Raw genomic sequence first — 26,034 nt, 5'->3', positions numbered from 1 at the left:
TGTGTGAATCCATGGAATTTTAAACTTGAAGTGAATATATTCATTTTAGAGATTTACAGCGATGTGCAGATATTTGACAGGCAACTGAACACACACACAGGACAGTGAGTCATGTGCAGTGATATGTTAGTGAGAGGTATGTCGTGCAGGTCACATTCCTCTCATAGTTCACACACCAACACACGCAGAGTTTGTACTTTCACCAGCTTCATGTTCCCCTTCACTCTCACCGTCCCACATCGCTCTCATTCTATCATTCTTCATGTTCAATTAGACTACCCCCATGAGCTTTAGATTTCTCTAACAGGAGCAGTGTGTCACATGTTCAAACCGTGATAAATAACTTTGGAATTTTTACCGTTCTAATATGCTCAATTATTTTGTATTCAGTGATTTAGAAGATTGTTTATTCCCTTCCAAAAAGGCTTGACAACCATGTATTTGAACATTTTCCACAAGGGTTTAACACTGAGGATGAAAAGTGTTGAAGAGAGAGAAGATAAGAATGTGTCCTTTAAACCGCTTCTGTGGGAAGTCCTTCATTTTCATTGTCACTGGCAAACCATTTTTCCCCTCTTCCATCTTTAATGTTGGCATTTTTGTCTCCAACGCTTTCCAGTGGATGACATTTAGTGGGCTGCATGCGTGCGTTTGTACTTTAATACTTTCTCAAACATTTAGCTGCTTCTTCCTTCTCGGACCCTAGTTGTCACACACACATGATGCAGTATAGACCCTGGCAGCCCCCCCTCCCCATCCCCTAGAGACAGTGTGGTGTTGTGGTGGTGTGTGTGCACTCAATAGTCAGCAGTATCAGCGGTGTCATGTAGCAGGAATGCCACGTTTGTTCTTATAGAGCAGGAGAGAGGTTACTGTCCTCTAGCTGAAATTTGTTATTTTTGGATGATTGATTGGCTCTCAGTTTGGAGCTGTACAATTAAGACTGAATGCTTATTAAGCCTGCTAAATCTTTGCATGTTTAACGGTGCGTATAGCATCGCTTTAAAATCTGTTCTAATCCATCTTGCACACCTCCACCTGATACAACATGCACAGCTTTCTGTTTCATGTCTTGGGAACAATATGAAGCTTAAGTCCTCGACTGACAGTTAAACGGGTGCTTCTCATGTGTCTGATTATGGACACGCTCCAACACAGCTGTGAGACATCATACAGTTATGGGCTGTAATTAAGCACTATGTCACTGTGATGTCGATCTGTCTTAACAGAAACGTCCCTGTGACTGAATAGTGGGTCGGTTTTTAAAGAATCAGTGGGTAAAAAGGACATACTAACGTACTAACTGATTTCTGTGACTTCCTAACTCAAACAGAGGCTCTGGTTTTGGGGCCCAGGAAGTTGTGTTCAGTGATCCATCGATGTCCAAAGCAGACATTCCGTTGTCCGGTAATTACCGGACATTGGCCGGGAAAAAAAATAAATGTCCGAGAAAATGAAATCTCACCGGTCAAAGTGTCCGTTTGAAATTGACTAATAATCCCTCTATCTAACTCAATTTGATTTTCAGAATAATACTACCATTTAGGCTAAGTCTAATGTAGTAACACAGTAGCCTATTAGAATAAAATAATTTAATTTCGCTGCAGAACCGGATCAAGACCAAGCAGCGAAGTCGCCTCTCAGAGAACAAAGTTACGCGCCTTATGCGCATCGCAAGTTGTGGAGAGACATTACAAACTTTCGATTTCATGTCGGCAGCTGCCAATTTCAACACTGCCAAAAACCGTAAAAAGTAGTGTAATTATAGGCTACGAGGCAGTGTAGGCCTATGAATAATTTGATGGCCTCATGCCTATTAATTTAAAATGTTACTTAAACCGCACCATATCAGGTGCACGTCAAGACCGTTGATATAACTTACGTGTAGCCTATTGTTGGGCTGTTAAAAGTCTTAATTGTATGTGGGTAAGGGGGATTAGTTTATTAAACTAAATAGAAATATTTGTATTTATTTTTTATTTGTTTGATATATATGGAAGGATGATTGGTTCATCAGATACGTCTCTTAAAATTAACTCGGGCACCTCGTGCAAATAACGCACGGGGTCGTTTGCGCAATAAGTGTTCACGTAATTATTTGAAAGTAAGGCCAATAAATGTGTTAAATTATTTTTGTGTGTCAAATTGTCATTTTGTAAGCTACTAGTCTACTTCAAATGTTTCTACACTAGCCTAATTAGGAACGATGGAATATTTGACCGTGGTGTTATCAAAATGTCCGGAAGGTGAAACCTCGGCCGGTCACTTTGACCGGCAGATTTTTTTTCTAACGGAAACCCTGGTCCAAAGGTCATCCACTGTAGAGCAGATTCTACACTCACCACCGAGTTTGAACTCTTGAGGTCGGGTTCAAAAGGAGTGAGATGTAGCTTTCACAGAGAGGTTTCAGGACTCATCACTTCCTTCATTATGTCGCACATCAACAAAGGGGCTTCTTGCCTTGTTTGTATATGCTTGCTTGAACTCATGCTTACCCTCCGCTCCAATGGAGACCAGTTTGACTCCTTTGCTGGCGATGAAGTCCAGGGCTTTGTTCACGTTGTTGATCTTGTGGACCCTCATCTTGCCTCGCTCGGGCTTGGCTAACCGCTCGCCTGTGGACACACACACACACACACACACACACACACACACACACACACACACACACACACACACACACACACACACACACACACACACACACACACACACACACACACACACACACACACACACACACACACACACACACACACACACACACACACACACACACACACACACACACACACACACACACACACACACACACAGTAAGCAAGTTAGCTCCTGCAGTGACGGAGGCAGCATGTTTCCACAGGCTCAGCACAACAACAGGCAGGCAGTTAAAGCTGCAGCAGGCACCCTGGTGTGACTCACAGCACAATGAGAAAAGGAAGCCACATTTCACTATGTTGGATATATGTTCTATACAGGAGGAAGACTGTCCTACACACTGACATATCTATAGCACAGGGTTCCCAGTGTTCCTCCTAATGCCTGAGATGGCTGATCCATATTGAGGTTGGAAACTGTGAGTGACCCCGCCCTGGTTTGGACAGAGATGTTGTGCATCTAAAACATCTGAAAACATTTTTCACTGTGATTGACAGCTCAAAGAGAGGCTGCTTTTAACATACTCTGTCAAACGCGTGTGTGTGTGTGTGTGTGTGTGTGTGTGTGTGTGTGTGTGTGTGTTGGGCTGGACAGCTTTCCCCTGTGGTTTCTGTGTGAAACATCATTACAGCTATTACAGTTAAATTAAAAACTTTCCCAGCAACTTTTGTGGAGCTGCGGGGGGGAGGGGCAGAAGGGTTACCTGAGATGACCTCCAGCAGCAGCATCAGTTTGAGCCCATCCCTGAAGTCCTCCTCTATGTTTTCAATCTGCGTGCCGGACTTCCTCAGGTGGGAGTTGCACCATGCCGTGAACGTCTGAACACACAAACAGGAGAAACGTGGGGATTATTCACAGCCTGGGCCCGGTGTTTTTCTAGCTTTTATGACAATAAACCACTTTGAATCGAGAATAGACGGCAATTCAATTAACAGGAAGAGAGGTCAGGGAGTTGCTTTGATAAGACAGGAAGTGGCAGAAAAAAAGGGGAGGAGACCGATGTTATAACACAATACATATAGCTCAGAACTGCCTGTTATCCCAAAGAACTCTTAAATATACGTCACAAAGATCTTTAAAGAATCATACCCAATATTAAAAACTCAAAGAAACGCTTCCTGTCACGTACAAAGCTACTGTCCCGTATGTTCATGCAGATATATCCCTTCGACGATATGAAACCCAGACAGGACTCAAACTGAACATCTGTCATGATGGCGCACTGAATCACAAACAGACATCTGGAAAAACACACTGAAATCTGACACATCTAAAGCTGCTTGGAGTCCATGTTTTCCAGCTCCTGGTTAGCCAACATTCTTCACAAATGTGTTCTGAATTATTTTATTGGGAAGGAGTTAGTGGCACAGATGTAGGCACGGGACTGCGGGGAGCTTTGTCACGCCACTCACTCATTTATGGCTCTTCAATCAACGTGTCAAAACACTGACTTTTCTCTTAATAACTAATGAAAGATCCTCACAACGCTGAGTACCCAGGGTGCTGTCGTCAGATGAAGAATATTTCACTTCTTAGAATTTGTCCAAGCTGATAACAGGGAACCTTCAGTGAGTCTCATCAGCATAAATGCATTGCAGTTATAATGTTATGGAGCTTTAAGAGCTCTAAGTTATTTATCACAGATACAATACCCATAAGGTGAAGGGATGAGGAAGAAGAAAGCAGGAAGGAGTAAAAGAAGGAACGTTGAGAGATTTCCCAAGAAGAATACACTTGATAATGACTGACCAAGATAGCCTGCTACAATCATAGAAGTAGAGAAGGATGAATGACACTCTCTGGTCCTTTCTTCAGTCCATATCTTATCTTAACTACATTTGACTTTTGGACTGGAAATAAAGATGGACTGATAAGAAAATTATTTTGATTAGCTGCATTTTTTCTTCGCTTCAGACTTTTGTATCATTGATTAATCTGCTGATTATAGTCTCAACAAATTCATCGTTTTTTCAACTGGATGTCTTCATGTTTTATATTTGTATATTTATATTTTGTGTAAATATTTTCTTGATTTTTAATTTGTTACAATATTCATTAAAACCGTTTTTAATAATATAACTATTTTTTGCTCCTATTTTAAAACAGATTCCTCTTTCTATGTATCATTTACACCACAGCAAACTCCTCATATGTGTGAACCTACTTGGCAATTAACAGATTCCAAGTCCAAGGTGATGTCTTAAAGGTTTTAGTTTTGTAATATCTGATGTACAGCAGAGAAAAGCAGGAACTCTAAGTATTTGAGAGAGTTTAATAATTCTGATAGTGAAAAATGACTTGAAGAATATCTCTCCGCCGACTGACTAACATCTCGCCACATATCTTCTACTTCTCAGTATTTTTCCACATAAATATAGGAGACATTTTCCAGAGAGAGCATGAATGTAGTGGACCTTACTCCTCCTGCCTGCCTCTCTCCTGTGTTGTGTTGAAAACATTATGACAGGGTGCTGCTGCCCTGCCCCTCCCTCTCCACCGGCCCACTGTGGCCACTGGCACAAAGCACCCATTGAGACTGTGGGATAATAGCACCCTTCAGCCCCCTGTCCTCTCTCTCTCTCTCTCTCTCTGACCCTCCCCCAGACCGCCGATACCAACCCCCCAACTCACACAGACACAATTATATATATATAGAGAGCTGAGACTGGACACACAGTGAGCAGGGAGGGAGGGGAGATACATTTCACATAAACAAACACACACACAGTTAACTGCAGTGACTGAGAGGAGCTCCCAAAACACTTCCATTGTGACCATCATACATTTGTGATTTAGTCTTTATTAGAGTTGATCTAAATAGAGACAAAACTAGTTGGCAACAGTTTGAAAGTGCTTTATACAAACTCATCTCTTCAGGGTGTGTGTGATCAACATGTTCCTTGATTGTAAGAGATGCTGCTGAGGTTTTAAAAAAAACAAGAATATTTTAGACTGGTGACCAGTTGGTCAATAGTTCTTCAACAGTCTGCAAGTGATACAGAGATTCAGCTGAATGAAATGTAGCATGCAGCAGCTCTGCTGTCGACCATTGGGGGCCAAATCCTGCTTTTCCAGTCAATCAAAAGCTAGAATGAACAGGATTTTTATACAAGGTCTAAAATTTCAGCTAAGCCATTGGGTCAAAAATAGAAACACAAAGGATTTTTTGGGGAGTTGGGAAGCTTTGGATATAAATATCCGAGGAATGCTGTGTATTAGTCTGCTGTTCTAACAGGAGTAGTGCCACTGGGAGGGGTGAGGTGGAGGAGAAGAAAACAAACAGACGCAGGTTGGGGCCTGCAGAGAGCTTCAGATCTTAACGTTCAGTCCAACACAACGCACTGCACATTATACATCTTCCACCCCTCCCTGAGGACAGAGGACAGAACCGGGGTCCTGCTGAAGGACTCTTCAGCCCGGCTGTATCAGGAGCTTGAAGTATCCTGCTGCTGAGAGAGGGATGTCCATCCTGGAACAAGGAGGAAGTAAAAGACTTCTCCTCAGTCCACCTCATGTCTCTCAGGGACACCGAGGCGTGGTGCCGCTGCGTGTTTGGAACTGGCGCAGACACTCTGCCCAGATAAAGACTGAACAATGCAGCAAGGACACAAGAATGCAGCGATAACTATTGTGCTTCAACATTTCTCGTCCTCTATACAACAGGAAAAAACACATTAAAACTAATGCGTACACCAGGCTGCTTTCAACTACACTAATGAAAACAAACATGTGATATCTCAGGCGTGTTGACTCACATTGGCCTCTATTATAACTATTATTTAATGCTTTATAAAAAGGCATAATATGCTAATTCTAAAAATGTCAAATTAACTTTTTCCCCGATTTACACCACATTTTTAAAGACATCTTTTCATTGGTTTAAGGGTTTTTTAGTCAACAGATGTCTGGATCTTAATTAATCAGAGAAAAAAAGCTGAGAAAATCTTAGCTGCACACCTACATCCTCTGTCCGTAGGGGAAACACAGACTTTCAATGTAAAACTGAAATGATCCCTTTTATAAATGTCAATTTCAATATGAATCTGCATGTCTGGGTATTTTAGAATCTATTTAGCTAGGATATCTAGTTTTTGAATTGACCAAATTAAAAGTTAAATGACCCTTACTCTAAAAAGGCACCGCCCAAATAGGATGGGTGCCAGTGGATCGTGTAAAGCTGCTCTGTGTTGGCGCCACAGAGGATGAGAGGATTCCTGAGGACACAGATAAAAAGCTAAAGGTTGCGCGGGACATAGCAACACCACATCCCACTGTTTAGAAGGTTTACACTTTAGTCACATGCTCTTATCCTCTAGTACCCACTGCATCACTGCTGGAGCCTCAGTGAAGAACATGCAGGTAACTGTTCAACTCCTGCTGATTTACACATCTGGAGCAACTCCTGCATTCACATGCCAGTTTTTGATGCAGCTTGGTGGAAGGGTGTAGCACGGGCCATTCAATTCTGTTAGAGGATCCGAATTGTAGGGCGTATATACAAACTATGTTTGTCTTTCGTTAACACTGTAGGGAATCTTTTGTGCTGCATCTAGTGGAGTTTTAATGACAAGAGTGTTTCCAACTGGGAAGATGTCATACATGTTCGCTACAACAACTCTGAAACAGGTTTTTTTCAAGCGCTCTGAGCAAATACACACCAAGTGTGATGGGTTCACACATCTGTGTGGGTTGTGTCCCAGAGTGTCTGGAAGTGTTTAAGTTGTCCAACATGTCTCCATGCATGGCAGATATACAGCTGAGCTGTCGCTGCTTTACTGCCTCAGTGTGGAGAACACAGGGAGCCCACCGGGGTCTCATGGGGTCAGCTGTTTGATCTCTGCTCTAACACCAACACACACACATAAATACCTGGGCCAGAGTCATCAGTATGACCCCCCCCCCACACTCGTTCAACTCTAAACTATGTCCAAGGGTTAGAGGACAAGGTTCAGATAGATATCTTAGCTTTCAAAGACAGGAACTCTGAGACACACACATGAACACACACACAACACGAGTGACGAAAACATACACACACCCGTAAACTAGTCATATAGACTTATGCTGTCCATCTTTACACCTTCCTCTGCTCTCAGTATCACACACACCACTCCTTGGACAGGAATGTACTCCTTAAACACACACACACACACACACACACACACACACACACACACACACACACACCTGATTTCACCTCTATTTCAAGCACACATACACACTAAGTGTTCCCACACCCAATTTCTCAATGCATGTACACTTTTCTGACTACTTAATTGCACACACACAGAAACACACAGGTAAGACTGAGCCAGGTTGGGAGCCCTTCATTATCTGCACATCGTGTGTGTGTGTAATTGCATGTTTTCTGGATCACACACCTTTTTTCCACTGATGAGCAACTTTCACACTGCCGGTGTAATTACTGACACACACTTTTAATTCTATTTAAGAGGAATAAGCATCTTTTTTGATCATTTATTTAATTGTGCCTATACAATACATATTTATAAACAAATATGATTACACCTTTTGTATATTTGACTAATTCCTCGACTTTTTTTATAATTGTTTTATTCTTGTATTTTTGTAATTTGGAACCAACCATGAGCTGGTTGTACGCTTACACATTTCTTACAAAAAGTCAGATAGGTCTCACACCTTCAGGACAAACATCTTTTTGAAGGTCTATCTATGATTCATGTAATCTCACCACAGCCAAGGTCTACCCCCCCATACACAGACACATCCTCTCTACAGGTTGCAGAAACACACTGTTCCGACAGTGCACTCTGTAGATGGAATGATTGAAGCGATTATTATGTCACTACTGAGATATTCTATGACGTGTCGAGGCTGCTGACACATAACGATGTTGCATCACTTCGTGTGAAAACATGCTGATAATTCACACCTACTGAGTGTGTCTCAAATCAGGCAGCGTTAGTCCTTCCTGTGCTCCGACTTCATGCTTTATATAAGCATCCGTAACCTTGCAAAGAAGGCTGCACAATAAATCAATGGTTTACCGTCATGGGGAGGTCAACCTGCGCAGTAACAGCAGAAATGACTGGACTAATTATTCATTTAACTATCCAATAATCCACGGGGAAGTTTCTCTATTCATTGATCAGTAGAGAATAATGTTTAGTGAATGAATTACTAAAAAGAAATGCTAATATACAAAAATGAGTTTGATGATTAAAATATACAGCTCTGGAACAAATGAAGAGACCACTTCAGTATTATCAGTTTCTCTGGTTTTACTATTTATAGGTACGTCTTTGAGTTAAAGGATTATTTTTTATAATCAAGTTTCTAAATAAATTGAGTTGGTTGAAAGAGGGTTTCAGTGGGATAAAAATATTGGACTATATTTAGTAGGTGCCTTTTGTGTTTCTGAAAAATTCCTGAAGCAGTACAAAGACGCAACTGAGTGCACTTTAACTCCGTGTACACATCAAAAGTTATGTTGTTATCCCTATAGAGTTATCACATTTAGAAAAGAATGTAGATAGAAAAAAGAGTTCTGAAGAGGAAGCACCAAAGGCAGTTTTGTAGCCAAGGAAGCGATTCAGAACTATAGACGTTAACAAGCCCTTGAGCAAGGCCCTGAAATCCCTGTTGCTCCATTGCCACAGCAGAAAACCCAACAATGTTGCACAGGTTGAGTTGAACAACTTTTAAGGTGTAATACGGCCTGTTGTAAGAACGTTCAGCCTGGGTGTGTCAAAAGAAGGAGAAGCAAAAGTTAGCAGATGGCAGGTTGAACACTAACAGCAGATTTGTGCTGCTGGTTTAGGGAGTTTAACGGGGACCTGCTGGCAGGAGGGACAACCTCAAGGAACTTTGAAGGAGCCATGGACTGGACAGACTGAACCAGACTGAGCTGGGCCAAACCATGCTGGCCTGGTCATGTGAGTGCAGCTCAGCAACAGTTTGGCCTGACACAAGGCTCCTATTCTTAGAGGCAGAGCCATTAAAAAGGGCTGTGGCGTGAGACGCTGCAGCACTGACACCATTGTCCCTCTCTTTGCTTCCAGCACTGCAGAGCACAGGTTGGTGCTTGTTCTTCAACATCTGGAGCAGACAAACCAAGTAAAACAGTATCTTCCAGTTGACACTTATAAAACACAGACAGAGTCTCTGCATGTCCACACAGGAGAGCACACCTATGACTGTAACAAGGGCTGCATGATCCATGCTTTTTATGTGCAGTCACATCATACTGTAGGATGTGTTTGTGAATGTCAGGCAGGGCACACTACCTCCCAAGTCATGTGACAAAGTTTTTGCTGCTTAATACAAAAGAAAAGAACTTGCACATAAAAACAGTTTGCTATCAGTGAGTGACACGCAGGCTCAGCATTCAAAGCGAAACATTAATCACAATCATTCTTCAATCTATCAAACGACCACATCGTAAGTTGACGGGGCTCATTTCATTTGATTTTTTTCCCCCCAATACCGTGGAGCACTAAGACTTACTAATTTAGCTGACTTGAAGACAAACCACTACACGTTCCACTCCACATTTTATTCAATTCTCCTTTAAAGCAAAACAACAACTACCCTATTAAGTCAAGCAAGCCGCAAGACAAACACTGTCCTAAACACACAAATTCCTTAAACTCCATTTCCAAAACAAACATCATGACAACTTCTTTTTAAAAACCACACTGAGCTGGGACAAAATCTAGACCCACAATTAAAACATGTACACACACACACACACACCACTAGATTCCACTGCAGCTTCCTTCATACAGCAGTGTAAGAGGATATGCAGCCTGCTACTGTAGAGCAGGAACACCACACTGTCTCTAGGGGATGGGGCTGCCAGGGTTTATACTGCATCATGTGTGTGTGACAAGTAAGGGGCTGAGAAGGAAGAAGCAGCTAAATGTTAATGAGAAAGTATTCACACACACACACACACAGACACAGACACAGACACAGACACACACACGATGAACTCAAAGCAGTGCTGCGGCCATATGTAGAGTGGATCTACAGAGAGGAGAAGTGTTCACTCCAAATGACTAGTGGTCACCAGAGGACTGCTCATCAGGAATAAGGAGGGGGGAAGGGGGTGGGCAGAGGTTCTTCTGGTGTTATTACCCTCTCAAGTCTGGACAGGTGATCATTAACATGAGGGCACAAACTTTGCTTCATGTGCTGAGAGGAGTGTGTGTGGACATAGCACACACACCTCTCACACACTTAATAGCTGTGTGCTTCTCTGCTGGCTTAATGCTGTTCAGGTAAGACATTATGCGAGTCAATGGTTTAACACACAAACTGTTCCCAGCGGGCTTCAGAAGCTGCTTCCCGACAGGCTCAAGCTCTCTGGAGGAGATATGGCAGCTCACAAAAACACAGGAAAGGAAAGGGAGGATTAAGGAAGAAGGGCAGGACGGGAGAGGAAATACGGTGGGGGGGTGTAGAAGAGGAGGAGGAGGAGAAAGGAGTGGGAGAGTAATGAATGTGGGAAAGCGGGAAGAAATTTGACAAAAACCATCATTTTGTCTTAACAGTCTGAAACAGTGGGGAAAGCAAAAAGTGCCCATTGAATTAAAACTGTACTTTATAACGACGGTGTAAAGAATGAAATCCCTTCTAAAAATAGCTTCCCCAGCACTACAGGAGGGTAAATGAGGGTGGGGGTGAAATGGACCTGAGGAGGAGGAGGGATATTTAGAAGGCAGCAGTCCATTAAATGATTGATGCGGTGAAAACTAAATTAAATACGATGTTTTGCCGGAGGAGAAGGAAAAAAGGATGGAGAGAAAGAGTCATTAAGACGAGTGTGGGCTCCGGCTGTGTGTGGGAGCATTGTGGGTAACCAGAGTAGGCTGACACACACACACACACACACACACACACACACACACACACACACACACACACACACACACACACACACACACACACACACACACACACACACACACACACACACACACACACACACACACACACACACACACACACACACACACACACACACACACACACACACACACACACACACACACACACACACACACACACACACACACACACACACACACACACACACACACACACACACACACACACACACACACACACACACACACACACACCTTTTTATTTCCTACATATTTCTGTTGGAAAGGAAAGTATTTTATTCATGAAAGATGTTTAGCCTCTAAACTAACCAGCAGCAGCCTGGTGGCCTTTCATGAAAAGCTACTGTTTTATGAGGAGACCTAAAAAGTGGAAAGACAGGAGAGAGGAGAGGAAATAAGGGGGAGGAGGGGGGTGATGTGTGGAGCGACGTAGTTATTTGTTCATTTATTTATTCCTCTTCCTGTCTTTGTTGCTCAGAGAGTCGGGCCAGGGGTCGGATTGCAGCACTGCTGACAGAGACCTGTGTGTGTGTGTGTGTGTGTGTGTGTGTGTGTGTGTGTGTGTGTGTGTGTGTGTGTGTGTGTGTGTGTGTGTGTGTGTGTGTGTGTGTGTGTGTGTGTGTGTGTGTGTGTCTATTTTAGGATCAACAAGGTCTTCTAACAAAAGAGCGGGACAGCATTTCTACACACACTGGCTGTTTGATACGAAACTGACTGGAATTAAAAGACATATTTTCTGCGTTCAAACACAAACTGACGCAAAGTTGAACTATTTCTGATCATTACTTTGATCGAGCTGTAGGCCTACCTAACTTTCATCAGCATGTAATTTTCTACTTTCTGCTTCTATCATATTGTGAAACATGTCGCTTTACTTCCTTCCCTGGCTTGGTGACTGAAGGAAACATTTTTTTTTTTATGTGCAGTGAACGCAATGATTGCTGTATCCACGTTGTCTGAGAGAAGTGCCAGCCTGAGAGTGCATACTTCACCATGATATGAACACATTGTTCCTGCTGACGCCATGTTGCTCCAGTGTTGCATGAACCCATGTCGACACTGCCCTTCACTAAAGCCCCTTGGCCATTTATTAATCCACTGCATTTATATTAGCCTTCAGCTTAGACGGTTATCCCTGCCGAGAGCGTATAGCAAACTATAAGTGCATCAGTAGAACATACACAGTTGTCTTGAGGCTGAGATTTTCCTTGCAAAACTTTTTATCAGTTGTCATTTTGGTGGACTTTACTGAAAGGCACGACTTGGGGCAAAATAAAATATCCAGAGTTTACAGATATTAATTCCAAAGTGTGTGTGGCCTCTCTGGCCCCTTAAAGGCCACCTTTAAGAAGTGTTTTTACTCGGTGTAGCTCAATGTGAAGCAATGAGCATGAGGAGTTGGTGAGGGAAAGTCCACCCAGAGCGCTAACAACAGATGCCATCAATGTTTCATGTGAAAATTCTTTAAGACAAATGTGGCAACTTTAACCCTGGGGAGAGCTACCCAAGACTTCTGAGAGTAGGGGGGGGGGGGGGAGAGGTGTGAAGTCTTTGATCCTGAACCCAGAATAGAACAGGGTGTCCTCAGACGGGAAGGGATAGCAGAGGACCACAAGAGGAGAGGAGACCTAGCATACATTAAAGGGAAGAAGAAATACTATTAGTGTACTGCTGAATTTGAACCTAATTCATAAGTTCCACATCTACATTCTACATCAATATTTAAAAGCTGCATTCTGCTTCTTGTGATCCAAATATTAGAAGAACTCCAGAGCGTCCAAAAGTCAAATCTTACTGAAAGAACACAGATGTTATTATTTCCTGAATTAGATGTCATCTCAAATATTTGTTTGTTTAAGGATTTTTTTTTGGAGACAAGGACGTCATAAAATATGACAGCAGACAGTCGAGGCTTATTTTTAAAAACCACAATAGAAGCTTGGATTGTAAAGACAAACAAAAACATTTCATAAAGCCCTACTACACACACAAGTACTATTGTTTTGAGTACACACAGACCAAACACAGATGTATTTGTGTGCAAATGTCATGGATTATAGCTCTGCAGATGTGAATGATTTCCCCCGCCCCGTTCATGGATCTACTGCCAAGTTGCCACAGACAAACCAATAGGTTGGTGCTGTGACTCCTCCTCCTTCAGTTGGCAAAACAAACCTCAACATTTCTCTTTGAATGTGCGTCTTAGTGCCAAATTTGCACAACAGTAAAGGAAAGACAGGATTGAAGGAGCGGATGAAAGAGAGTCTGTGGATAAACTCTGAGTGTCAGAATGACAGAGACGTCAGGAATGCCAGCTATGCTCTTCCTCCCCTCACTCCCTTTCTACTTCATCTCCTTTTCATCAGTCCTGTCCCTCATCATTTCCCTCATATGATCAATTTCTAGGCATGTAGAATCCAGAAAGAGATGTATCACCTCAGAGCAGGAAACAAAATGTGTGTTTCCGCCATGTTTCTGGGAAGGTGTTCTGAAAGCATTGAGTAGATCACATAAACCAATAAAGTGTTTAACTTTTGATATTTAAATTGATGTCTGAACTTTTGATTTTGAAGAATTGTCCTCTGAATATCTCAGCATCCTGGGGTGCTTTGAAATATTAAAACCTTTAAAATGTCTTTTAAAGATTTGAACAGAAGTGTTAAAGTGTTGTGAATAACACTGTATCACAGAGTGTGAACGTTTTAGTTGAGTATATTTACAAAAATGTAGTGATTTAAATCACTTAAGACAGAATGAAGGGGAATTATCTGGCAGAGCTGGAGGAGTTCAGGTCACTTCTTGGATTTCTTGATGACTCAGTTTGATGTGGATACTTCAGCTTACAATGTTGATCCTCTCTAACGTGTTTGAGTGGTAAACTCTGATTATAAAGTAACTGAGGGAGTGTCTTTATCTGCAGTTATGGTTCATCAGGTCATGAATGATTAATGTAAGAGACAAATACTAAAACAAAGTTTTCAGAGGCTTTAAAATCAACTTCTATTGCAAAAGCTCAACATTAAACTGATAATCTATAACATTTGGGTGGGGGGGCTCTCTATATCATAAGTAGCAACTCCAAGTTGGATTTCCTTTTCTGAGCTGATATGAAGGTTATTCAGTTATGCTTCCCCCCTTTCTTCCATCTTTCACATTTCCTTCCCTCCGAGTTTAAATGAAAGACTTCACACACACTAAGACAGTTTTTGAGGATAAAAGAAAATGGTGGATCATCTCAAATGAGCACTGAGGAGAGAAATTACAACTATCGAGGTCACAGGAGAGGAGAATTTATTGAAGGATAGCCCCTAGAGCTGTAGCATCTCATTATTGAGGGGGGAATCAGCATTCTTGACATGAGTGTGCGTCTGTTTCTCTCATATCAGACCATCACTTCTCCTCAGCCAATCAGCAACCAACTAATCCACTTCCTGTCTTTAGAGGCACAACACAGGAAACCGCGGGGGTGGGAGGGTGTACATGTTAATTCCACAGGAATGCAGTGAACGAATCCAACTGTACAAGACGTAAAACATTAACCCCTGAGGAAACTTGGAACATTAGCCATCTGAAGATATGCCTTCCTGTCTAATCACACTTCACAGTGATAATGGGTTCAACAAAGAAAGTGCACAGGAAGTTAGTAAAGGCCTGCTGCACCGTGATGATTAAAAAAAGCTGAGGTGACTCATGTAGAAAGCTGAGGTAAGAGACAGATAGCAGGATGTCTGTGAGAGGGGACTGAGCTGAACCACAATGACTGATCGCCAGAGACACTGTTCAGCCTGCAACGGGCTCTCTCTTCTTGTTCTCACCCGACAAAAGCAACAAAATAAATAGGAGTAAAGGTTCAAAACACTTCAGCGCAAATAGAATTGTCATGACTCACGCCGTCTTTGAATCAAAATGTGAATGAATAATCAACATACTCCACATCCTTACTTCTAGAAGCCATGCCTCAGGCAGAACCAGAAGGGCGGAAACACTGCGTTAAAGATCACCAGCACAGGTGTTGCAATAGACACTGCCGAGGAGGGCTGCCCACGGTGACTCAACCAGGCCCTCGTTTCACAACCGACATTTAGTCTCAGTTGGAACGCTTCCACCAAGAAGTACGGTACCACACTACAGCACATGATGTATGGGTCAACAATTCAACTGCTTCTACAAAAACATATCTGATACTTCAGAACATTTAGAAATTGACTTGAAACAAAGTACATATTTTTAATTGATAGGAAAAGGAAAGATTGAACGCAGGTATAGAGTGACTGGAGAAATTTCAAAACGACTTGGTACAGGGGGCACAATACCTGAAACCAATACCCACGGTACAGACTAACGCCTGGAGAGCAGGCCAGGATCAAGGGGAACAATAGGAAACTGCCAAACAATTCCATACAAAGGGCAGGACAGAAAGGTCTGGCTGATAATGAGATATCGAACAAAAACTTTTGACAGCATGGTTCATGTCCGAGCTGAGTGAAACCTCACTCCACCACAGACACACGTAGAATAACACTGTGACCTTGTGATCATTACCCCAGCATGCTACTTAAGCTTCAACTTGGCCACAGATCAAGTTAAATAATCACGAGTCAACACAGAACGGTGACTGTTTGAACGTCTCCTTTGACCCTGACTGAGTTAACTTCAGCCTTTTTCAGACAAATGTGGGTCATTGAGATTTCCAGCCAGAGTAACACCGGGAGCCTGAGTGCTGATCCCCTTCTTTCCTCAGCCTGACCTCGCACTACAGAACCAGAGCTCTGATCACTGAATGAGCTGAGGTCATTATTATTACTATTACTACACACCCACGTCTGTCTGTCTGTCTGTCTGTACACTGTTCCAATCAGGCGGTTGGCAGGCCCGATTGCATTTGGAAGGGCAAAGCGTCAGCTGTTTGTGTCCGCCTTTTATAAAGCGCTGGCTGAATGTTTCCAGAGCTCCGCGACAGTTCTGCGGCTCTGTTGTTGATCAGTTCAGACAAGAGGAAACAGACTCACTCTACCTAACCTGGATTTGTTAGAGAGCGTTCTGTTGTCTCGATGCCAAACTGACCGTGATGCCAGCTCTGCTGTTTCCAGCGTTTATGGGTTTTCCAGCGTGAGAAACACCGATGTTTCTATGGTAAGAGAAAACAGTACATATATAAAAGAGAATCTATCAAAAAGACGAGAAAGTTCCATGTCAATCTACGAGCAATCATTTCCTGAAAACAGATGATACTTTTATGTTAAGCTAGAGCTTGGTAACAACTCGCACAGTGGCACAAAAGGCCTTCTTCGGGGCGTCTTTTTGAAATAAAAATATATGTTGAAAAGCAATTTGCATGTAATTGCCATGGCATCTGGCAGCTGGTAAAACTAGTAACCTGAGCCATGACCCCACAAACATCTGGGAAACTTGCAGTAAAAAGAAAACTAGTGTTTATCTAGTTCCTCCCGGAAACAGGCAAACTTTAGAGGAATACTGGAGAGAAGCATCATCAAATAGCAACAAAATAAAGCATTGTAAAAATGACGGATAGGAAATCAGGTTATACAACGTTAACCCACTACTGGTTGAGATTCTTGTGTTTCTTGAAACCTCACTGACATGATTTAATGTGTTTAAACCTGTTTGAGAGAAAGTGAGCCACACTTGACTTGGATGTGTCTTTGCCTGTAAATGTGTTGAGTAACAACCGACTGAAGCATAATGACGACAATGATGAAGATGATGAAGGGGAATGACGTGAAAGCTGATGCAACAGCATTCACTCCTCATCAACACCGTCCGACACAAACACTGCGTTAAAGTAGTCCCTCTGACACTACTTTACCCTTCATGTATTGGTGTGTTCCCGTCTGTTTCTATGGTAATATTTCCATTTAAAAACAACAAATGCATAAAAAAGTCATGCCAAGCAGGACTACTTGTCAGATTTTGACCTGTGGAAGTACAATGCTTTGTGAGAGACAGAACTGTTTATCTCATCTTATGCAGCGCTTGTATGTGACATTTTGGCTCAATGTGTAACACAGAAGTTGTCAAAATGATGAGGCAAAAGCACACAAACATGAATCAGCAACACGCTTTCATGTACTGTTTAAATGTACTATTATCCATGTTGACCCCTATGAAATGCCCTTACTGCATGAATATAGCAGTTATTTTAACACATTAACATCAAGAATGTGTTTGTTACTACAACTCAAATGACCGCCTGTCACTACTTTGAAAACTTGTCAGCATCACTGCATAAAACTGGTGTTACGACCATTTTCAAAAGTATGTTCTAAAGGGAGGTTTCCACGATGGTTTCTGCCCCCCACATTGCCCAGAGTCCATTTATAACCATGACTGATAAAAAGCATCTGAAAACAGCTGGAGCGCATTAGAGGAAGTTATTGGGCAGAAAGGAGAAGTCATTGTTGTGGATACACCAGTGAGGAAGACCTCAACTTCTTATTTTGTATTCATCTGGAGAAGTGGTTTATAAAATAGTCAGAAAAGAAATAGTCATACATTTAATTTCTGACTATAGCATGAGTATGCATCTCCCTCAGTGCCAGTAAATGCCACGATAGATAGAAGTGCTAAACTCAGCCACACAGTTACTCCGTGCTGAGTTATTTGAATCATTAGGGGGGGGGCACACCAGAGACAGGAGCCAAAAATGTGCTTTACTGGCAGCATCCCTTCATCTGACTGCCAGTCACACTGCTGATAATGGAGTTAGAACATCAAAGTCAAAAGGGAAGAAGAATAAAAAGTGGAGGGGAAATAGAACCAGGGCATGGTTTGTTACTTAGTGAGTGTGAAAAGAAAAGCAGGTCTGCCATTTCATGACAGTAATGTGTGTGTATGTGTGTGTGTGTGTGTGTGTGTGTGTGTGTGTGTGTGTGTGTGTGTGTGTGTGTGTGTGTGTGTGTGTGTGTTATGAGAAGCATGACATTGTAACAGCTATAAATCTTCATTCCTAACATTCTCATCTCGTGCTGCTGATCTAACACACACACACACACACACACACACACACACACACACACACACACACACACACACACACACACACACACACACACACACACACACACAGTAATATTTCCTACAAGCAAATCATTTTAGGGAATCATGTGGTTCTCCAAATACAAATAACATAGAGGTGTGTGCGTGCGTGCGTGTGCGTGCGTGTGTGTGTGAGAAAGGGAGAGAAAATGTGGCCAAACAGGAGTTTCAGGCCAGCCCAGTTGCCCGGCAGCAGACAGCATTGTCACGGTAACAGGCTCTTCCTGCCCCGCCTCCTCCCAACCCGCCTTGCAAGCTTTTACCTTATAAGGCAACGCATTTAACTGCCTGTCACAGCGACAATGGTGATGCAACAGGGCAGTAAGGTGCACCCCCAGTTGACACACACACACACACACACACACACACACACACACACACACACACACACACACACACACACACACACACACACACACACACACACACACACACACACACACACACACACACACACACACACACACACACACACACACACACACACACACACACACACACACACACACACACACACACACACACACACACACACACACACCTTATTGTTCTTATTTCAGAGGTTATAAATATCACTACAATGTTTTTCTACTTTTTCTTTATTTCATTTTCTATGAGAATTGTTGTCACTGATAGTGTTTGTTTCAGTGAACATTTTTGTTCAAGAATTAAAGGAAATTGAACACACTATTGTGTCTATTTTGTGTGTGTGTGTTCTAAGCGCAGGAATGTGAAACACGACACACACCTTGCACCCCCCCCCCCCCCCGCTTCCTCTGAAGCAGCAGGAAGACACAGGAGAGAAAAGCAGATCAGGAGGACACAAGGATCAGAGAGGTGGTGTGCACGGAGACAGGAAGTGACAGAGCAGGTTGAGTGAAGAGTCCAAGAGAGAAGGAAGAGGAGAGACTCTAAAGAGAGCACTCCATACTTCTTGCCAAACAGCGTTAACAAGTGTGTGTCAACAAAAGTGTGCATGTCCTTAGGTGGCCTTGGCTCTTACTTGGTGAATTTTAATACCCTGTGTGAGTCTGCAGTTTTTTCAGGAAGTCAGATATCCTTTTGTGCTTCCAGGGCTGAATGTAAGAGTCTGGATTAGGCTTGTGGAATCCCAACAGTGCACTGATAACCTATACGCCCTACATTTAAGATGTGGACATGCAGGAGAATAAAATAAATAATACTATATACAATATATAAATACTGTTTATGTGTGTATATTCATTTTATGATTTGAAACAGCTTTAAACAATACAGGAAAAAAGCATTGGACACGAAGCATTTACTGCACAATGGTCACTTGCGCCATTTGATTTCTATTTGTTCTTGCACTATTTGTTTGTTTTATGTCACAGTACATTCATGCTGCATTGCTGGAGGAGCATAGGATAGGTTTTCATCAAGCTGTAACTATTGCGCATATGACACTAAATCTTTGAATCTTGAGTTGGCGGGTACAAGTTCTCCAATTTAGAAATACAAACTGTTTCCAGACTGTTCCAGGACTTCCTGGTGTCATAAGTAGAGGAGGGAGGGAGGGAGGCGAGCTCGTAAAGGAGCTGAGAGGGTCTGGACTCTGTACAAGGAGCAGCACATTGTTTGTTCCTCTGAGTTTCCGCTTGTTGGTGACCCATACCACATACACACACACACACATAGAGGTCTAGCCAAAACCACCCTCCCCTTGGTCAGCTCTGTCACACATTCCAGAGCTCACCCTGCCCTGTATGGCTTCATGACTCACGGCCAGTCGCCTGTAACACACACACACACACACACACACACGCACACGCACACGGTTTTCTTAAACGGCGGAAGATAAGAAGGATGTGTGTTTGTGTGAGAATTGTTTAGTCTATTAAAGTCAAAGAGTGATCAGAGCCTGTGAACGATCTCTTATGGGCAATGTTAGAAGTACTCAGATTGTAATACACTGTGGGAATGCTTGACTGTAGGTTAAAGGCGCTACAGGTTAAAGTACTAAAGTAAAACTGACTCCAGTATTCATATGTAAGCATTCCAAAAAAAGGTTTCCAGATGATACAATTTCCAGTTGAAGAAATCACATCTGATGATGCTTGATTTTTGATTGAAAAATTACAGCTAGGTAAAAAAGTAAAAGAACAATATTTTCCAAGGTTAGCTGCATGAAATGGAAACACTTGTGCCTCCAGTAATTGAGTTCTTACATTCAAGTCCTGCTCAGAGGCTAGATCACTCCTCTCTGCTTTTTGTTTCCACACAAACATACAACAAGCACAACCAAAGATGGTGATCCACCCCCCCCCCCACACTAACCTTAAACCTTAAGTTGATTTAATGCAGCGATCCTCGTGCCCCAGATACTCACACACGCCCCCCGTGTCCCCTTTAAATGACCCCCCCCCCCACACTCTGTTTGTGGAGCAGTCCAGGGTGTGATGACAGGGAATCAGTGACAGTCTGACCCATCTGCACTCTGACAATAGACGACTACAGTAAGGGACTTCTCCAGACTATTCCACATTACACATAATCCATACCTATGGAGGAACTAAATCTTTAAATCAGGATAGCTACATCAACTTTTATGTTCAGTAAGATTAGAAATCGTACAGGCCACATCAGGTATTTGAAATGAAACTAACAACTATGAATATGACAAATGTCAAATAGCAGAGTTTAGTTGAGAACAGGCTGATAAAACATTTCCGATCTCCTGCTACATTATGAACCATCCAGAACTCTCAGGTCTTCTGGAACGGGTCAGCTTTCTGTCCCCAGACTTAAAACTAAACAAGGAGAAGCAGCGTTCAGTTATTATGCTCCAAATATCTGGAACAAACTCCCAGAACCCTGCAGGGCCGCTGCAACTCTTACTACTTTTAAATCCAGGCTGAAGACATTTCTTTTTGCTGCTGCTTTTAATTGAACTGTTCTTATCTAACATTGCACTGTGACTTTTATTCTGCACCGTGACTTTTATTCTGCACTGTGACTTTTATTCATGTATTTTATACCTGTTGTGTTTATTTCATTATCTTTGCTCTTAAATGACTGTTTTTAAATGACTGTTTTTAATGTGTTTATGCTGCACTATTTTTTACTGCTCTTAATGTCTTTCATGTTTGTAAAGCACTTTGAATTGCCTTGTGTTGAAAGGTGCTATATACATAAACGTGCCTTGCCTTCAATCAGTAAATACAGCATTATGTATGAACGTATTTAGTATTGAACTATTTCCCCCAGATTCAGAGCTTTCTACACGAGGTGTTTCAGCAGCAGAGGAGACTGAAATGCTTAACTTCCTTTTATCACATTCACACCTCATGTCTAAAAGCCTCTGGTTTCCTCCATTTTACTCTCGTCTCTCTTCCAAGAACTGAGAGACTTCTGGTTAAACCCACCCTCAGCTTTACCCTGACCCGACAGTGCTGTATTTAAAGGACATGTTCAGTGTTCAGTTCACTTGTAGACATTAATACCACTTTCATTTAGGAAACCTATGTGCAGAGTTTTAGAACGCAGGACACCACTGCAGCCAAAATTAATACCAAAACCCTGCTTCAGGGCTGTTGCTAAGCAACCTGAGAGTACAGCATCTTATTTTTAGAAGGTTTAAAATGTATCTCAGCACCTGCTGTAGTATTAACCAGACCAACTCTGGAGCAGTTTATTATACTCTACACTTGCAAAAAGTATGTTTATCCTTCATCAAATAATTACTGCTAACCTTCTTATTTGTCCTCCATCATCCTCTTCCTCCATCTGTCTCCTCACCCTTCCAATTCTACTCCTCCAAAATAGATTCCACACACTCCTTCCTGGATATGTGACAAACTCTGCAACTTCTTTCAAGCAGAGACTCTGATTACTACAAAGCGCAGCTGGAAATCAGCACCTCTCAGCTGTCAATGTGTGCATGGAGCAAAAATAACCCAATGAGCAGAGCGGGGTTAAGAGGACACGTTACCACAGAAAGGGTCGTACTGCGGCAACAAGCTCAGCAGGAAGAGCTCTCACACTGCAGCGCCGAGCCGCCATGTCTCCACAGCCGAGGTGTCAGAACCAGAGCGCTGAGCTCATGCACACATGCCAAACACTGCACTGTGTTGCTGTGAAGCCGCTGCATGGTACCAGGGTGTGTGGTGACTCCACATGCACTCCCCACAGCGCTTAGAGTCAGAGAAGGGCCAACAGAGAAGGCTTTGTTAAGCGGGTGAACGGTGGCTAAATAATCTACTGCAGGCTAGCTTTGATTGGATCAGACAGGAGAGTGGGCTCGTGGCCGACGGCAGTGAGGGGAAAGGACTTCCCTGACCCACATTCAGACCGCAGAGCTGAGACCTGGACCACTTTCTGCTACAGCAGATTCAAATCTGACTTTAAAATAATGACAAGTTTAGATTCTTTAGGAGTGAATCTGCAAAAAAGGGTTCAAGAACAAAACTGGCACTCAGTCATAAACAGATTCTCACCATGCATAGATAGAATCGGAGGATGAAGCCCTCTTTATTAGTCACATACATGCACACAGCAGAGCACACAGTGAAATTAGTCCTCTGCATTTAACCCATCCTAGTACTAGGAGCAGATCTATCGTGCGGCGCCCGGGGAGCAATGGGGAGGGGGGATTGGAGGTGTCCGGTGCCTTGCTCAAGGACACCACAGCAGGGCCTAGGAGGTGAACTGGGACCTCTCCAAGCAGCAGTCCACTTTCCATATTTCAAGTCTGTTCGGGGACTTGAACCGGCAACCCTACGATTCCCAGTCCAAGCCCCTACTGACTGAGCCACTGCTGGACACAAATGGTGTGACATGTTCGATACAAAGTTAAAAACAGTGTTTCCATCAGCACACCATGTTCTCCACCTCAGCAAAAGATAAAGCGGCACATTTTCCACAATATCATTTTATCTTTCATTACCAAAGGGTTTTCTTCTGCGATCAGTGAAAATGTATGACTTTATTGTGACAGCTTGGACAAATTGCTGCTGGTTCTGAATATGCTCTGGCTCTACTGTATCCAATATACTGTAAAGCTACAGATCTGTAGGCATTCCCTACTTTCTTGGCCAGCCATCTGGTCCGTAGAGGCGGGGGGATGACGCACACTTCAACACAGTGATCTGTCTGTCTCTCTGGCCTGACTCACAGGGCTCTCCTGACTTTCTGCGTGTGGTGACTTTATATTTGAAACAGGGTTAGGGGCAGAAAACCACAGAAACCACAGAGCTTTCTTCCAATACTACACCTCCCAGGAGGGAGAGCACAGATCTGCAGTCTGAGTCCCACTAAGAAGTTATTCTTTACTACAAAAGCATTTCTCAAAACAAACACCTTATCTCTCTGTTCTGGGGGCTGAATGTGTAAGGAAATCTCATGTTGGTCCATGGTCCTGATACTTCCATCGGTACCATCTCCACACACAACTGTTTGGAAAAAACAATTTCCCCCCGAGAAGATTTTCAATTCTCTATGCTGTCCCCAGGAAAGACTGAAGAAAAGTAACTCCATCAGAAAAAGCTGAGGGAAGAGGAAAAGAACCCTCCTGTTTCCCATCTTTGTCCTAAACCCCGAGGCTGACAGAAGCAGCAGCATGTTGGGATCGTCTGTCTTTCCAGCTGCATATACTGCCTGTGAACCTGCAGGAAGAGCTCCTCATCCTCCTGTCTGCAGCGCTCCGACTGCATGGAGTCTACATGCAGACACTTGAAGGATGTTTATCCAAAACTAAAAACAGCAGGAAGGATCATCCAATACAAGAGAGCTAACATGGTCCATGGTCTAGAAACACTTGTGAGTGTGCATGTATGATTTCAAACACTGCTTACATCTCATCCCAGGGTTCTTCTTTGTGTTAAAAACTGAAAAGCTAGGCCTTATCCTCACCCCACCGGTCTCTCTGTGAAAGCTCTAGGCTTGTAGTCTCTGAGGGAAATCCTCTGTACTATGAAAGATATAAACAAACGGATTGAAGTTCTGAACAGGCCCCAGGCTGGTCCTGCAGATGCCAGACCAGAAATATATCCTGCACTACAAATAAAAGCACCAGATCTGAAATTACACACACAGAAAAACCAACACCAACGGCCAGAATCAGATTGGTTTAAAATAGCAACACTCTGGTTCACGCATTTTAGTCTGAACCGGTTGCCGTAACAACGGATATACAAGAGAAGGGATAATGTGGAGTCAGAGAGAGAGAGTGCTGCGTGGAGTTACCTGCTGAAGGCCAGGCACACTCACTAAATATTTAATGCTGCTGCTGTTCTGTGCCCTGAAAGCAGCACCGCTTCATCGATACCCCTCTACATGTTGCTGCTTCAGGTGTGTAAGCCCGGAGAGACCGTTCACAATTCAGAAATTCACACATGCTTAAAAATCTGGATTCAAGCCAATCACCTGGCTCATTTACACATTAGTGTTTCGAAGGTCAACACATGTTTATACGGTTTTAGAATGTGCTCTGTTTAGCCTTCAGGAAGTGAATCATTTTGTTTCTATTTGGTATGATAGCTTAAGTAGTGATTTGCAAAATTAAATTAAAGGTTTTTTAAATAAGTGATGCACATTCTACACTGTCTGCTGTGTGTGTGTGTGTGTGTGTGTGTGTGTGTGTGTGTGTGTGTGTGTGTGTGTGTGTGTGTGTGTGTGTGTGTGTGTGTGTGTGTGTGTGTGTATGTGTGTCCTCTCCCCTTCACCTCCTGCCCCAGTTTGAAAACGGTTAAATAATACAACAGGAGGAAATCAGAGACAGCCGCAGAGGAAATACACACTCACGTAGTTATAATCATGTGTTGTCTATCTTCACCCGTATTGTGTTTGAAAAGCCTCTGTGATGGGGGGGCATGTATTAAGGGTGGGTGGCACAGTACTTCTACGTCAGTGGATAAGCGATTTGAATCAATTGTCCATAGTCTGTTTCAACTCAAATGACGTTTGCTTTACTCTTATGATTGTCGTTTATTTGTTTAGGTGGTCAGAAAAGGCTTGCTGTGATCGCATTTGTAATAAGCAACATAAAAATAGTGTGTAGTGTAATAATGTGCACTTTTTTGCGTGGTGAACAGAACATCTTTAAGATGTCTGCTGTGTGTGAGGGTGTGTGTGTCTATAAGCATATCCCAGATGTAGCATGAGGCCTTTCCTCACAGCTCACCATTTGTTACCAGACTAGCATGGCCTGTTTGTTGTACTCCCTCTTTCTTCTCCCTCCCTGTGTCTCTCACACACCCTCCCCGGAGGGAGAAGAACCTGTTTAGGTGTGGTCATGTATGCACATGTCCCTCAAGTTTTATTCTACAAAACTGAACTCAATTATTTGGAAATCATGATGTGCTTTACGGATTGTAAGCTGCCTCAGGATTCTCTGAAGGAAAGAGGCAAGAACATGAATCAAGTCCATTTCTTTCTTAGCTAAATATTTTTATGACATTTATTTTTT

The 26,034-nt window shown here is 42.8% G+C and overlaps 1 protein-coding gene across 2 annotated transcripts in view; it reads right to left on the bottom strand.

Annotated features, from left to right (window-relative positions):
* Positions 1 to 26,034, bottom strand: part of actn4 (actinin, alpha 4) — a 56,024-nt gene that overhangs the window by 21,276 nt on the left and 8,714 nt on the right. For both annotated transcript variants that reach the window (XM_063907795.1, XM_063907794.1), the window contains exons 2-3: positions 3,362 to 3,476; positions 2,496 to 2,615 (exon numbers count right to left, since the gene is read on the bottom strand). In XM_063907795.1, the coding sequence (XP_063763865.1) occupies positions 2,496 to 2,615; positions 3,362 to 3,476 (235 nt within the window). The remainder of the gene's footprint in view (positions 1 to 2,495; positions 2,616 to 3,361; positions 3,477 to 26,034) is intronic.

The sequence above is a fragment of the Eleginops maclovinus genome, chromosome 18, assembly GCF_036324505.1.
Source record: "Eleginops maclovinus isolate JMC-PN-2008 ecotype Puerto Natales chromosome 18, JC_Emac_rtc_rv5, whole genome shotgun sequence".
NCBI lineage: Eukaryota > Metazoa > Chordata > Actinopteri > Perciformes > Eleginopidae > Eleginops > Eleginops maclovinus.
The sequence above is the reverse complement of the archived record's forward strand: the minus strand, read 5'-3'. Positions and strand labels throughout refer to the sequence as shown.